The sequence below is a fragment of the Urocitellus parryii genome, chromosome 3 (genome assembly GCF_045843805.1).
Source record: "Urocitellus parryii isolate mUroPar1 chromosome 3, mUroPar1.hap1, whole genome shotgun sequence".
Lineage (NCBI taxonomy): Eukaryota > Metazoa > Chordata > Mammalia > Rodentia > Sciuridae > Urocitellus > Urocitellus parryii.
In genome coordinates this window covers 190,536,694-190,553,547 of record NC_135533.1, presented here as the reverse complement: position 1 = coordinate 190,553,547, position 16,854 = coordinate 190,536,694, and the positions used below count along the sequence as shown (strand labels likewise).

General features: G+C 34.0%; 1 protein-coding gene across 11 annotated transcripts in view; it reads left to right on the top strand.

The window, feature by feature from the left end:
* Clasp2 (cytoplasmic linker associated protein 2) overlaps positions 1-16,854 on the top strand; it is a 204,091-nt gene that overhangs the window by 154,737 nt on the left and 32,500 nt on the right. For all 11 annotated transcript variants that reach the window (XM_077796260.1, XM_077796258.1, XM_026406650.2 and 8 more), the window contains 6 exons: positions 2,109-2,272; positions 3,444-3,522; positions 3,655-3,705; positions 10,151-10,294; positions 13,956-14,099; positions 15,195-15,301. In XM_077796260.1, coding sequence (XP_077652386.1) covers positions 2,109-2,272; positions 3,444-3,522; positions 3,655-3,705; positions 10,151-10,294; positions 13,956-14,099; positions 15,195-15,301 — 689 coding nt within the window. The remainder of the gene's footprint in view (positions 1-2,108; positions 2,273-3,443; positions 3,523-3,654; positions 3,706-10,150; positions 10,295-13,955; positions 14,100-15,194; positions 15,302-16,854) is intronic.

Genomic DNA, 16,854 nt, shown 5'->3' with positions numbered 1-16,854 from the left:
TGGCTTGTAAAGCCTCAAATATGTACTATGCGGCCTGTTACAGAAATGATTTGATGACCCTTGATATATAGAAAATATGAAGGCTAGAGTCGGGCTACTGCAATAATCCAGACATAAAATCAGAAGTGCTTGGTGCCTACAACAGTGCTATGATAAACAGATTTGGGGAAGACCAAAAGAGAGCAGTTCTAGAGACCTGGAGCCTCATAGAATCAGAGAGGCCCAGTCAAGGAGGTCACACTTGGGATGAAGAATAAATCAGAATGAAGACATTTAGGATGCAAAAGGACAATGCCTGCAAAAAGAAAAAGAAGGGAAATACTAAGAGGCAAGAAATGTCAAGCTACACAATGGCCAACCATGCTTTACCTAGGAGAAAACTATTGCATACCACAATTAGAAGATAAGTAGTGGGAGCAATAGGGTGGAAGCTGAAAGAGAAGCTCCTGGAATGGTGTCTTCTGCATGTGGCAGTAAAGGATCTAGATAAAAAATGAAAGAGTAAATATACTAGAGGAGAGCACACATTAGCAAAAATATGGAACTGAAAAATTAGACTTATAAGGGAATAAAATTGACTCTTCATTGGAGAAATGATTATTAGAACATTAGGGTTAGAGGAAATCAAATTGAGGGAAAAGCCACTAGAGTTTAAGTAATAGAGTAGATAAAATACAACTGAAAACCAAGTGACCTAGCCAAGTCTTGACCCATTGACTAGCTGTGAAACTGGGTAACTCACATTTTCTAGTTCTCTGTTTCCTTGTACATAAAATGGGAGAGTCGACTTGGGCATTTTTCTATCTTATGACTTTCTAAATAGGTTTTCATATGGAAAAGTTTCAGGTTGGAATCCTTAAGAAAATAGGGAAGAATTTAAACAAGAGTAAAAGTGATCCACAGAATAAAAAACAGTTGCGTATTGGTAAACTAGCTTTGGCGGGGAGGAAGAAACCTTGATTTGTAGTGTTTGCCAGTGTCTGAAGTGTAGATGACTCCTATTTGAAAGCAGCTGCTTTCAAGCTACCAAACATTTCACAAAATTCCTGAATACTAAGATTCAAATGTTAAAGCTTATAGTTCTAATAGAGAAAATCCTTCAAACTCTTAATTCTCAAATTAGTATAGTTACTTTGGATATTGAGTATTTTAAAAACCATAGTTTTAATCATCTGTTTTGATTATAATTTGTCTCAAGTCATCATGACTGAGAATCTTAACAGTGTTTTCCTCTTTACCTTGAAATAATTTTTTAGTATGATATTGGATTTCCTGTAAACAGATAAAACCTTGTGATGGATTGCTTTTCATACATACTTCAGTGAGATACATCATGTATTGATAATAGTTTCTCTGCACCTTAAAACTTTTTCACTTTAAACAGATAGATTAATGTTAGAACCACTTATAAAGCCCTCCCCACCACACACAGCATAAATGAAGACTGATGGCATGCCATCTAGGACCTTTTAAAAAATCCACTAAAATTTAGATGTAGGCTTTTATCTTGAATTTATTTGACTTTAGGTACAGTTTTATTTATCACAGGTCATTTAAAATTACTTTTGGGGCAGTTTTAGTAAATAACAGATTTCATGCCAGAAAGTTTGTGACAATTGTCATTTTGAGAAATCTGAGGATTCTCTAATTAGTTCATTATGTTATGTAAATTTTATACCTTAGATAGCTATTAGTATAGTCATTCTCTAATTTACTCAATGCCACGCTTGCAAAAAGCTGAGAGTTAGTGAGACTATAGATCCTTCCCCTATATTTTGTATAAAATAGATTTTTAGTTTAAGTAGCTTAAGCTGTGGCATCATTGATTACGTTAGGTGTGCCAGCCATTATGGCCAAAATTTCTTTACCAAGTGATGCTGCATGGAATAGCTAATTGTTGAACTTCTGCAGAAGTTGGATAACGATTCAAATGTACTCTTGTATCACAGAGTCCAATGAAAAGCAAGAGAGATTGATTGTTTTTCCGCTTGGCTGCCAATCGCTGTGCCTCTGATTCCTGTATTCCCTTCTATTTTCAGCTTTGACCTGAGCATAGAGATCAATATTTCCTCGTTTTTCTTCCCACCTCTCCCCTTTATCTATTATAGGTATTCAGCATGTTTTTGGAGACTCTAGTAGATTTTATACAAGTCCACAAAGATGATCTTCAAGATTGGTTATTTGTACTGCTGACACAGCTACTTAAAAAAATGGGTGCTGATTTGCTTGGATCTGTTCAGGCAAAAGTTCAGAAAGCCCTAGATGTTACAAGGTAATATTTTTTGCATGTATTTCAAGTTTACCTAATAATAAGTAATATTTAATCTTTATGCTAAAATTTAATTTCTGAGATCTTTCGAATAATTTATTCTGTAGAAACACCTCTGAAAATTGTTAATTTTCACCAATCACATGGTATATTTAATACAACATTGTTTCTTAGATCAAACCTTTTATTTATTTTGTAAAAATTTTATTGGTTCAAGTAATTCAAGATTGTATTTTATCTTAATTAGGATTAATCTAGAACTAGGCATATTATATGCACCTGTAGTCCCAGCAACTGGGAATGCTGAGGCAGGAGGATTATTTGAGCCCAGGAGTTCAAGACCAGCCTGAGCAACATAGTGAGATCCCATCTCAAATAAAGAAGAAAAAGCTGGACATGGTGACACTGTCTGTAATCCCAGCAGTTGAGGAGGCTGAGGCAGGAAGATCACAAGTTTGAGGCCAGTGTCAGCAACTAAGCAAGGACCTAAGCAACTTAATGAGACCCTGTCTCAAAATAAAAAATAAAAAAGGGCTAGAGATGTGACTCAGTGGTTAAGTGCCCCTGGGTTAAGACTCTAGTACCACCCCCACCCAACCCCCCCCCCAAAAAAAAGATATCTGTAGTTGCATCATGGCGTTTTGACTAAAGATCAGCTGAAGATATATCTGCAAAGTAGGGTTGAAGATTAATTTTATCTAATGTAAATATGAAAGTATTTCCTAAGTGTTAATAAAACATAGTATACATTTAAATATTCAGAATCTCTTTTCAGAAGATTTTGAACCATTGATATCTTTCTACTTTCCTATGTATATTGTTGAAGTGACTGTTTCAAAATGTCCATTTTCTGAGTTGAAATGAAACTGGAATTTAGATTTTAGGTGTGGGGGAATTGTCTGAAACTATTGAACTTTCTATTGAGTACATTTTTCTTGTTAAATCTATTATTGAGGCAAGATAGACTATTATTATAATATTGCTTCTTAACCCAGTACTGGTCATAAATTCAAATGTTTTGTTCTTCTGGGAATGCTTTTATTGTAGACTGTACTACAGATATATACTACTTCATATGACATTATGTTTTGGCATTAAGCAGTTTTTTTGCATGAAATTTGTTAAATGCATACTTGTTGACTTAATTTTTTTGTTTGCTTTGTTCCTATTTCAGAGAATCTTTTCCAAATGATCTCCAGTTTAATATTCTAATGAGATTTACAGTTGATCAGACTCAGACACCAAGCCTGAAGGTAAAAAACTGAGGTTTTTTGCAAACATTGTAAAAAATTGAAGTATTTTATTGATAAAGTTATGTCAGTATTTGTATTTCTGTCACATGAGAAACAGTTCAATCAGTGGGTTTTGTTTTTATGAACTTACAGACAGTCAAGCCAGCACTTCGGGACCATCTTCACTCTTTTTGGAGCTCCAAGGTTTTTTGTTTTTGTTTTAATCTGCATTATTTCTTTTCTTAACTCTCTCTGCAGTGTTTCAGATAATGTTTGTATGCATCTATATTCGAGTACTAACCTTTGTAAGCCTTTTACGCATGCACATATTTGATTTCAAATGTTTCTCAAATGTCCTTCCTCCTTTGGAGAGCGCTTACTGGGGATATACATTTAGAAGGCATCACAATATGGCCATCTAACACTAAGCTGGTACTGCAAACTTGCTTTATAAAATCTTATCTAATTTTATGTTTGTGATTTCCCAATACTTTTTTTTCTTATTTGTAATCTTAGGAGCTTTAATGGCATTTTGGACAAAATACCAGTTTTGCCTAAGTGTACATATTTTAGTAAACAAACAAATCTTAATATCAGTACCATTTTCCTTAACCAAAATAGTAACTATTTTTGCAATGTGATGTTTCTGACGTGCACCAAATTTGTAATTAAGATTAACTTTCTCAGTTTTTATTTGCACACATTTTCCAGTTAATTTATGTGAAAAGTAGGTGGATTCTAATTTGAAATTTTAAATGATGCAATTTAATATAAAAGAAAAAGTGATGTAATATTAAAGAAGATCCTCCTGAATACTTTGCCAAAGATGTTTTTTTAGTGAGCTGTATCAAATGAGATTAAAGTCAGGGAAATAACAAGCATATATGCTTACATAAGTCTTTTATCTTCTGCTCTATTCTGCACGAAGTATATTTCCATGAGCATTACTGCCCAGGATTGGTTTTTCCCCTATGTTTCTGAATGCAGTTGTGTCTGAAAATCACAATTATGTTTCTTACCAGGGTGGATATACATTCAACATAATGTTGTTTTCTCAAAACTACTTCATGAAAGGGATTCCATCTATTTTTACTTCGAAAAGTGACCTGCAGAAAAACAGTTTACTTGATATTAGTGAGAAATGTTTTTTGAACTCATATCCAAGGCATTGTGCTCAGTGTTCCTGGGAATATAAAACTTATAATTAGATCACTATTTTCTATAATACATGATAACCTGTAAATTACATCTACCTGTGGTAGATATTCCAGTACTGTTGAACATGTATATAGAGGGGCTGGGGATGTGGCTCAAGCGGTAGCGTGCTCACCTAGCATGCGCGGGATGCTGGGTTCGATCCTCAGCACCACATACAAATAAAAAATAAAAATGTTGTGTCCACCAAAAATTAAAAAATAAATATTAAAAAAAGAAAATGTATATAGAGATGTTTCATGGGCCAATGCAAAAGAAGATCACCAGCTTAAGAAATAAGGGTAAGAGATGACTTGAGGTAGAGTATAAAGTTGCTGAAGAAAACAATTAAAGGGATAGTGAAATGGGAAACAGACAAATTAAAATGGGCTTTCCTTTTGGAAAACATTGTACTGGAGACTGGCACCACAGACTGTTTCTTTAAAAGCCTAAATTATTTATAAGTATACATAGAAGTATAGTTTCAGTAGCAAAGCCATAAGGGGAATCACTCTTCAACTCTTAAGTAGATATTTTAGGATAGCAGGAAGAAGTTATGTTTTTATGCAAAAATATAAACAACTTTCAGGTGGGTGACAGGGTTAAGTTTTAAAATCTTAACAGGCTATGGAAAAACACAGATAACTTGTTCTAGATCTAGCAAAAAGACCGAGGGAAAATATCTTTATTGAGAAATGATCTTTCAGATTAAAAAAAAAAGGATGTTTACATAAAATGTGATATCTCTCATGTATTATCATGTGATCAGACATCAAATAGGAAGCAGTGAGGGAAATAACAGTATAAAATCAGGAATTTTAATTTGAATTACTAATGTTTTTAAATAAATGTAATTTTGCTGAATTCTGGCCTTCACAAACATTGAAGAATTACACACACTTAGCAATCGAATTGTTTTTCCTTCTTTGAAAAAGTATATATTTGCATAATTGAAATTACAGACTGTATGTAACCTCATAAAATACCCTACTAAAAACATTCAAATTATTATATGTGTGTGATTATTTTACCTATTATTAAATATGCCTATTCTGAGACACCTTTTTAAAATTTTGCATGACTCTGTAAATTGTCAAGACACTGCACCAGCTGAATGTCACAGAGGGCAAATAAATGCTTGCTTTTTTTTCCCCCTAATCTACTGGGAATTGAACTCAGGGTCTTGTGTATGCTAGTCATATGCTGTACCACTGAGCTACATTCCCAGCCCTTTTTATTTTTTATTTTGAGGTAGAGTCTTGAGAAGTTACCTAGACTGGCCTCAAAGTTGTAATCCTCCTGCCTCACCCTCCTGAGTCACTGGAATTATAGGCATGCATCACCACATCTGCATGCATCACCGCATCTAGCCCTTTTTATTTTATTTTGATTCTGAGTCTCAATTGCCCAGGTTCACCTTGAATTTGCCTCAGTGTCCTAAGTAGCTAGGAATACCAACATCTACTACTATGCTCAGGAATATATACAGTTATTAGTGTTGGTAACTTAAAAAGAATACATTGTTCATTTATTGATTTAACATAGTCATCTTTCAGCTATTCACACTGATAGAAGGTACATGGCTTCAAGAATCCAGAATATTATGTGCTATCCTATAATTTAGGTAGGCCTGCTACTACAAAACTAACCACATCTTATATTAAAAGTTATAATTCACTTTTTAAATAATAAGTAAAAATTGTATATATTTAGAGTATACAACATGTTTTGGTGTGTGTGTGTGTGTGTGTGTGTGTGTGGAGAGAGAGAAAGAGAGAAATTATGGAATGACTGAGTCAAATTACTTTTGCATTACCTCACATACCTTGTGTGTGTGTGTGTGTGTGTTTGGTGAGAAAACTTAAAATCCAATCTCAGCAGTTTCAAATATTTAATATGTACATGGTGACCAAGCATGTGATGCACATCCAGCTATTCAGGAGCTTGAGGCAGAAAGATCGCAAGCTGGAAGCTAGCCTGGGCAACTTATCAAGACCCTGTCTCAAAATAAAAAATAAAAGTACTGGGAACATATTTCAGTGATAGAGCAACACTGGGTTAATTTCCTAGTACTGCAAAAAAAAAAAACAAGTATATTGTTATTAACTGTAGATACTGTCATGTCCATAGTCCTCTTGAAATTATTATTCTTTTCTAACTGAAATTTTATGTCCTTCAACCAGTCTTTCCCTAGTCCCCCAGCCCCAGGTAACTACCACTTTACTCTGGGTTTCTGAGTTTGACTTCATCATGCTCCACATATAAGTGGGATCATTTAATAGTTGTCTTTCTTTACGTGGCCTGTTTCACATAATATATTGTCCTACAGGTTCATCCATGTTGTCACAAATGACAGGGTTTTCCAATCTATTTATTTATTTATTTATTTGCTGTGCTAAGGATCAAACCCAGGGCCTCACACATGCTAGGAAAGTGCTGTACCACTGAGCTACAGCCCCCACCCAGGGTTTCCTTTTTTAAAGCTAAATAGTATTTCATTGTGTATATATACCATATTCAACCATTGATGGACACTTAAATTGATTTATATCTTGGCTATTATGAATAACGTTGCCATAGTACATGGGGGTACAGATAGTTGTTCAACATACTAATTTTCATTGTCTTTGAAATAGTTACTCCCTACTGGGACTACTGGATCTTATGGTATTCTATTTTAGTTTTTTGGAGAAACTTTATACTGTTTTCCACAATGGCTGTACTAATTTACATTCACACCAGTGGTGTGCAAATGGTTCCCTTTCTCTACATCTTCACCAGCAACCTTTTGTCTTTTGTATAGTAGCCATTTAGTGAAGTAAGTGATCTCTCATTATGGTTTTAATTTGTATTTACATGATGATTATTGATGTTGAGCATTTTCATTTTTATATTGTACATTTGGGTGTTTTCCTTGGAGCAATGTCTATTCAGGTTCTTTGGCAATTTTTTAATCAGGTTATTTAGGGTTTTTTGGTTTGTTTGTTTAGGTTGATTTCTTTACATATTTGGATGTTCATTCTTTATCGGATGTGTGCTTTACAAGATATTCTTCCATTCTATAGGTTGTCCCTTTGCTCTGTTGTTTGTTTGCTGCATAAAAGAATCTTTTTAGTTTAATGTATTCCCATTTGCTATTTTTATTTTTGTAAGCTGTGTAAAATTATAAATCTGAATATTTATTTCTTATGAAAGGAGAACATAATTTGATATCCCCCTTTTTTTGGTACTAGAAGCAGGAAGGGGAAAATATAAAAGAGGCAGAACTTTATTTCAAATTTTCCTTCCTATCTGTTAATTTGGCATAACACTACCCAGAGAGATTTCCCATAGATACTTGGCCTGAGTGATAAAAATGACATTTAAATCCATAAGGGAAGAAAGAACATAGAGAGACTAATTACATTAACCTGGGCAGTATCTCAACTTGCTAGGGTTTGGGATTTTTTATTTCTTTTATTTATTTATTTATTTATTTATTTATTTGGTACTGGGGATTGAACCCAGGGGCACTTTACCACTGAGCTACATCCCCAGTTCTTTTACTTTTTATTTTGAGACAGGGTCTTGCTGAATTGCTGAGGCTGGCCTTGAACTTGTGATCCTCCTGCCTCAGTCTCCCAAGTCACTGGGATTACAGGTGGGCACGGCTTATTTTTGTTTTAGAGACTGTGTCTCACTACATTGCCAGGGTGGCCCTGAACTTGCAATCCTCTTCCTCAGCCTCCTGAGCAGCTGGGATTACTGGTGCCTGGCTCAAGTTGTTTTTATCGTGCATTTAAACTTTACTTTTCCTGAGTCAGTAAATCAGCCTTTACTGTGTGTTTAGCATCTGCTGAATCCAAGGATTATACACTACTATATCACATGCTATTTCTAAAGAGGCCACTGGTATAATGTAGTGATAAATAACATTGTACACAGCTGGAAAACACTAACAGAGTGAGGGGATATGGGAAGATACAGATGAAAGAATATCAAGTTGTGCATAATGTAGGATGAATAAGTTTAGATACCTAATTTACAATATGAGGACTATAATTAAAGAGATTTTTGCTGAAAGAGTTGATTTCAGGTGTTCTTGCCACATGTACACCAAATGAGTAACCCTGTAAAAGATGAGGGATTTGTTCATTGCTTGACTGTAGAAATCATTTCACTATGTATATGTGTATCAAAGCATCATCTTGTATACCTTAAATATATACAATAAAAACATTTTAAAAGTAATTGAGAATAGATTTTAAGTGTTCTACCCACAAAAAATGAGTATGTGGAGTAATGCAAATGTTATTAGCTCAATTTAACCATTCTACAATGTATACTTACTTCAAAATATCATATCATATACCCTAAATATATCCAATTGTTGTTTGTCAGTTGAAAGAATAAATTGGGCTGGGGTTGTAGCTCACTGGTAGAGTACTTGCCTGACATGCATAAGGTCTTGGGTTCAATACCTAGCACCACATATACAAAAAGAATAAATTAGTTTTTTAAAAAAAATTAAGTATAAACAGGTAAAGTCTGAGAAAACCATTAAGAAATCCTAGGGGCTAGAGTTGTGGCTCATCGGTAGAGTTCTCGCCTCGCACCTGCAAGACCCTGGGTTTGATCCTCAGTACCACATAAAAATAAATAAGTGAAATAAAGGTATTGTGTCCAACTACAACTAAAAAATAAATATTTTAAAACAAAAGGAAATCCTAGAATGTTGGAATACATGACTTTAAAAACAGTGATTCTCAACCCTTTTTATCACCTTAGCATAGTCTTCATCCCACTACATGTCTATGTTTCATGCACCCACATATCAAGAATGAGACTTTTTACACCTATATGTTAACTTCTTTTTACAAATGAATATTATCTTTTCTCCAGTGATACTTGTTTAATATTTTTGAGACTCTTCATTTAATGCAGTTATAACAGTTGATGAACCTGATCTCATTTTGTCAGTTTTATCCTGTTTGATACCATCCTCTCCAAAAAAAGAAAAAAAAGCAATAACAACTATATTGCCCACCATTATTGCAACTTTGATAGACTGGATTTACCATTCCTAATTTTCAAATACTTTGGTTAATTTCCCCCCAAAATGAAATGACCGAGTTGATAAGACTCACTTCCTCTGAGGCTAGCTAAGAATCAGCTGCAACTGCAACGGTAGATACAAGACAAAGTTTATTATCTTGTTAAGAAAGTTTGCTGCATTTTTCATACTTGGGGAATAAAATACCTGAGACCTAAAAGCTTTAATATGTATGAAAACAAAAATCATCACCTTATCATATACTTGGACCTGAAGTAGGTAGGTGGTTATATTATCTCTCTTATTGTTTATATTGTTTGTTTTCTTCTTGTCAAAAATAGTCATGTAATTATTTCTGAAGCTTACTCTAGTGCCTCACAATGACCATCTTATCGTCCTTTCTCATTCTGCTTATCTCTGCAGGTAAAGGTTGCCATCCTTAAATACATAGAAACTCTGGCCAAACAAATGGATCCAGGAGATTTTATAAATTCCAGTGAAACTCGCCTGGCAGTGTCTAGGGTCATCACTTGGACAACAGAACCCAAAAGTTCTGATGTTCGGAAGGTGTGTTTTCACATAAGGTTTAGAATATCAATTGGAGAGTTGGGGTTGTAGCTCAGTGTTAGACCCTTGACTAGCATATGTAAGGCCCTGGGTTCAATACCTACCACCACAAACAAGAAAAAGATCAGTTGGAAAAGCAAGTCAGTAGTTTTGGATTGCCAGTGAAGGAAGAATGAATTATGAAGAATGAATTATGAAGGACTTTTTTTAAAAATAATAATTCTTTTAAATTATCTTAAATATGGTCCAGTTAATTGAGCATAATTTTCAAAATTGGAATCAAAAATAGCTGTCCTTGCTACAATCCTCCCAGCCTCAAGCACAAAATATTCCAAATTATTCTCCTTGCATTTACCTATGTATTCCAAACAAGAACAGATACTGTTTCTTGGTTTATCCATTTTAGGCATTATTTATTGATCTATTGATAAATATAGACATACTGATCTATCTTTGTTAGGATTTAGCTTTCCTCTATCTTTCCCACATAACTTTCCTATATCCTTCCCCATAATCTTCAAACTACTTTATGACTGAATTGTTGGTAGTCAGTAGAAAAGATTTACATTTGGATATGCACATACACTTGTGCCAAGTGGTTTGCTGCTGTCTCCTTTCTTATAGAAACTTTGTCTTGGAGTTAATAATTTGCCTTGTTTTCATTTGCCTGAGCTTTTTAAAATGTTTTTGAAATACTTGTTAATATTTTCACCATCTCTGTCACATAATTATAGCTAATATTTTTTTTTACTCCAAAAGAGGTTATTTGTTTTCTGGAGAACTCCTTCTTAGACCTCTTCTCTTCACCAGTTTGGACATAATCTCCCCTAAGCCTTCTGTACATGTCTTCCTTGTGAATCATTCTTTGTGAATCTTTTTCTTCACTGTTGCAGAGGAGTATCCAGAATATAAATTTTGTGACCTTCATTAACAATGATAAACACTGCACCTGCTAAGAACAGAGAGTGCATTTTTTTCAAATATATGTGTAAAATTCTGCATGCTGGGTCATGAAACAAACCTCAATAGTTTGAAACAATAGAAATAACACAAAGTGTGTTCTCTGACCACAGTGGAAAAAAATTAAAAATCAATAATAGAAAGAAACTTGGAAAACTCTCAAATTAATGATATTGAACAACTTACTCTTAAATAACCATTAATTCGGAGAAGAAATTAAAAGGGAAATTAGAAAATGCATTGAGATAATGAAATAAAGACATGACCTAACAAAACATGGGATGCATCTAAAGCAGTGCTTAGAGAAAACTATAGCTGTTGATGTTTATACCAAAAGAAGAAAGATCTCAAATTAGTAACCCAATGCACTATCTTAAGGCACTAGAAAAAGGTGCAGAGCAAATCTGAAGCCAATAGAAGATTTAAAAAAAGTTAATCAAAATGAAGATAGGAAAATATTAGAGAATCAGTGAAACCAAAAGTTGGTTCTTTGGAGAAATCAACAAAATTTCCAAACCTCTAGCTTGGTTGACCAAGAGAAAACGACTTATAGAAACCATTGGCTCATCTTAGGAGTTGGGGATGTGACTCAGCTGGTAAAGTGCTAGTCTACATGTGTGAGGCCCTGGGTTCAATCCCCAGTACCACACACACAGAGAAGAGGAAACCATTGGCACGATTTTAATTAAGAGAGTTTTGTGCTGTTTTATATAAAGGGGAAAAGAATGGAAAGGGTGGACTAGTATTAAAAAGAGCATAAGTTCTCACATAGGATATTGAACAATAATATCCTATGTGAGAACTTATGTTAGAGTATATCTCAAGCTAATAAGAAATTAGTATGTAAACCTATGAATGCCCAACAGTTAAAACAAGCATTGCAAAGAGAAATTGAGAAATACAAAACCTTCTCTATAACATTGGTTTCTGTAAATTCTTATGTGTATATTACTTTGATTTAAAGACCTGAATTTTTTTTTCTTTCTGTTGTTACTGGGAATTGATTCCAGGGACTCTTTGCCACTAAGCTATATATATCCCTAGACCTTTTTATTTTTTTTGAGACAAGGTCTTGCTAAGTTGCTGAGGCTGTCCTCAAACTTGTGATCCTTCTGCGTCAGCCTCCTGTGTCACTGGAATTACAGATGTGTGCCACCACATCTGGCTAAAGACCTGAAAATTTATTTTAAATGTAAAATGTATCTAGTAAAACATATGACAAAAAAAATTAAAAGTAACAGAAATAAACGTCTTGATCAAAATACACTAAAGCTGTAGCAATTTAAATTATGTGATGTTAGAACAGAAATAGATCAACGGGTCATCAAGAATGGTCCAAGAAACACAGATTTATGTAGAATATTGGTCCACTTAAAATCATGTAGAAAGGATGTACTCTTCAGTAAATGATTTGGGAACCATCAAGCTATCTATAAGAGATGATGAAACGTTAATCTCTAAACCAAAATAAACTATAGATGGAGTGAAGTATGTTTAATAATGAATTTGTTAAGACAAAATTAACTACTGTGTTGAAGCATACTCCCATACGATACATGCTTTGTTGTTTTTAATAAAATGAACTTGTGTTATCACTGTTGTTTTATGTATTTCTCCTTCAGCAGTATATAACAGACCAATCTTCATTTCTGCATAAATAGACCTACATTGTCTTCTATAACTATTGTGTAATATTTCATGATTTCAATATAACATAATTTAGCCATTCCCCTACTGTTGTATATTCAGATGCTATAAACATAGAAACACTTAGGTTTTTATAGAATTAGGTCAGAACAGTTCCAGAACTTAAGTTTCTATAAATATGAATTTCAGTATTTGTCTTTTAATAACTCAATTGATTACTATAGGAGAAGAAATGTGTAAGATTTCTTACAAATCTGAGTAGGCTTTTTTGTTGTTATTGTTCCCATTTCCACAAAATATTAGCTATAGTTTAGCTTCTTCAGATTGTAGATTTGTTAGATTAGCTATTTGAGAGTCTAGATACTGTTGATTTATTCAAGATTTACATATATTGAGAAAGTAGAATTTGAAATTTTTTGCTCCTTATAATCATTTATTAGGAAAACTGAAGTAGTAACATGTTGACAGAAAGTATCTGGTTAACTTTTTTTTTTCTTCTTTTGTAATGGGAATTGAACCCAAGGGTGTTTTACCACTGAATACCACCCCCATTCCTTTTTTATTTTAAGACAATGCTTCACTAAACTACTTGAACTTGCAATCCTTCTGCCTTAGCCTCTTGAGTATGTAGGATTGCAGGCCTAGGAAGAAAGGGTCTGGTTATCTTTTGCTTCTGTTCTATTTGTTAAACTTTTTGTATTCTCTTTTAATTTCAAAAAATAAATGGTAGGTCATATATTTTTTTAATCCCTTCCTAGGGCTAAGGATGTAGCTCAGTAGTCGAATGTTTCTATCTTTCCCATAAAAGAAGTGTGTTTTGTTTTTTATTGTTCAGTACTGGATCAAACCCAGAACCTTGAATATGCTAGACAAATGCTCTAACCAACCCCTCCTTCCAAAAAAAAAATAATAATAATTGAAATAAGAACATTTTTCTTTGCCCTGGGAAAAATAGTTAAACCTCCCGATGTTTAATAGAAATGTTAAAGAAGACAGTCATCTTTGCATAACCAAAATGCATTTATTGAATTTACTGTGCTTTTTTTTTTTTAAGGCAGCACAATCAGTGCTGATTTCTTTATTTGAACTCAATACCCCAGAGTTTACAATGTTACTAGGAGCTTTACCAAAAACTTTTCAAGATGGTGCTACCAAACTTCTTCATAATCACCTTCGAAACACCGGCAATGGAACCCAGGTATTTCTTGCTTACTCTCTTGGCTACTGTATAATCTGATGGTTGGTTTAACAGTAATTATTTTCCTTTACATGAAATAAACTTGAGCCTCATATATGATTTCTGTACTTGCCAGAGTTTCCTGAGTAAAACTATATATTGTCTTGGAAACAACAGAGGCCTTAGGCTTGCCGTGTTTATATTATAATTTGTATACATTAGGGCACTGGTGAATACTGGCTAATTACGAATAATGAAAGCCAAATGTGAGCAGAATATGTATGAAGGCACCAGCTTTGGAAGCCATTAGAACATTAGGACATGTTCTTCTGATGAACCAATCCTTAATTTCACTATTAGCAGAGATGACTTATTACAGGGTTAACAAATAAGGTTGGAGAGGATAGTACATAAAAATCATAGGCTTGTCAGCTCACCTGTGCTTGGATTTTATTTTGAGGAAGTAAGGTGGGAGTAAATGAAACATTGCAATAAGATATAAATCTATATATAAATAAATTTTATTTAGTAACCTGAAAAACTGGACTAAAATTTTAGGGAGTTTTTGATAACATATAAAAAATGTAGATGCACTTGATGGGAGGCTTAAGGCAAAGTCTGAGGTTGAAAAATAATCTGAGAATAATTTTTATGTGTGAATTAGAGGGATTATCTCACTATATTGTAAGAGATACAGATTAATAACATGGCCACATTTTACTCCATTGGCGTCTTTATGAAAATCATTTGTAAAGCAAACTAAGAGAATAAAATTTTATCATTAGTAATTGTTGGAAGTGGATAATTATCTCAGAATAGAATGCCCATTTAAAATTTTTAGTTTAGGATCCTGTTGAATTCTTGAGGGAAAGGATGTTGATAATATTTGAGACAAGGAAGCAAGTAAGGAGAAAAGATAAAAACACTAAAGAGTTAGATTTCTGAGTGAGGAGAAAAACTTTCCTCCCAGAAACCAGATATAAGTAAATGAATATTTAAAATATTGACCAATAACTGTGGCTATTTCATGTGTTCCTATCTCACAATTGTATTTTTTCCTTAAGAGCCTTTTACTTACCTATTGTATGTTAATATTTATTTGACTCCCTTCATCAGAGTTCCATGGGGAGTCCTTTGACAAGACCAACTCCAAGATCACCAGCCAACTGGTCCAGTCCTCTTACTTCTCCTACCAATACATCACAAAATACTTTATCGCCAAGGTAATAAAAGGATAACTTTTCATCATATTTTGTATTTGCAAATTCTCGATCTTAGTAAAGTATTAATAAAAGGGCTTTCTTTTTTGGGGGGGGGAGGTGCTGGGGAGCATACCCAGGGCCTTGTGCATGCAAGGCATGCAGTCTACCAACTGAGCTATATCCCCATCTTGATTTGAAAGGTCTTAAAATAGTATAAACAGGGCCAGGTGTGATGATGCATGCCTATAATCCCCAATACACAGGAGGCTGAGGCAGGTGGATCACAAGGTCAAGGTCAGCCTCAGCAACTTAGCAAGACCCTGTCCCAAAATATAAAGGGCTAGAAATGTAGCTTAATGGTAGAGCACCCCCGTAGGTTCAATTCCCAATATTGCCAAAAATGAAAAGAAGGGGAAAAAAGGCAATTTTAAGTTTATTCGAAAACTAGCCTTTAAAAGAGAATGTTTTGCCAGGTATGGTGACTCATGCCTATAATCCCAGCAACTTGGGAGTTCAAAACCGCCTCAGTACCTAAGCAAGGTTCTGAACAAATTATCAAGACCCTGTCTCAAAATAAAAATAACACCTGTAATCCCAGTAACTTGGGAGGCTGAGGCAGAAAGTTCAAAGCCAGCTTCAGCAATGGTGAGGCTCTGAGCAACTCAGTGAGACCCTGCCTGTAAATAAAAATAGGGCTGGGGATATGGCTCAGTGGTTGAGTGCCTCTGGGTTCAATTCTCCAGTACCAACAACAACAACAAAGATAATGTATTGAATATAGAAGTTTTGGGGTTTTTTTGTTGTTTTTAGTTGTATACCGTACCTTTATTTTATTTATTTATTTTTTAATGTGGTGCTGAGGATCAAACCCAGGGTCTCCCACATGCTAGGCTCGCACTCTACCACTGAGCTACAATCCCAGCCCAGATATAGAAGTTTTTGAAAGGAAAAGAAAATCTACTAATAGAGCTTTTGTCTTGTTAAATCACATAGTTGTATTTATCAGAGATAATATGTAAACCCAGCAAATTGTATCTTTGCTTTACATCCTGTCACTCAATATAAATGATGAGGTCAATTAAAATAATAGATATTTAGATCTAATATTGACCAACCACCTCTAAAAAAGTAGGAGGCAGGAGATTTAAACTTGTAGACAAAGCATAAAAAGAAGAATATTAAATATATAAAGACCTTATGATGACATTATATATACTTCTGATAAAGAACATGTGATTGAGAGATTAATCCTTAATATAGAATATAAGATTATAATTTGGAGGACTAGGGTTGTAGCTCAGTGGTAGAGCACTTGCCTAGCATGTGTGACACACTGGGTTGATCCTTACCACCACATAAAAATAAATAAAGGTATTGTGTCCATCTACAACTAAAAAGGAAAAAATATTTTTAAAAGATGTGTAATTTTCACACACTGTGCAGCTCAAAAATGGTCAGTATTTCAGATTAAAATATGAATTCATTAGTACACTATTATTTTTTCCCTTTTCCTGACTTTTCAAAAAAGGATTTTCACAGTAGTTCATGCTTATAATTATTAGCTCAGTTTTGTT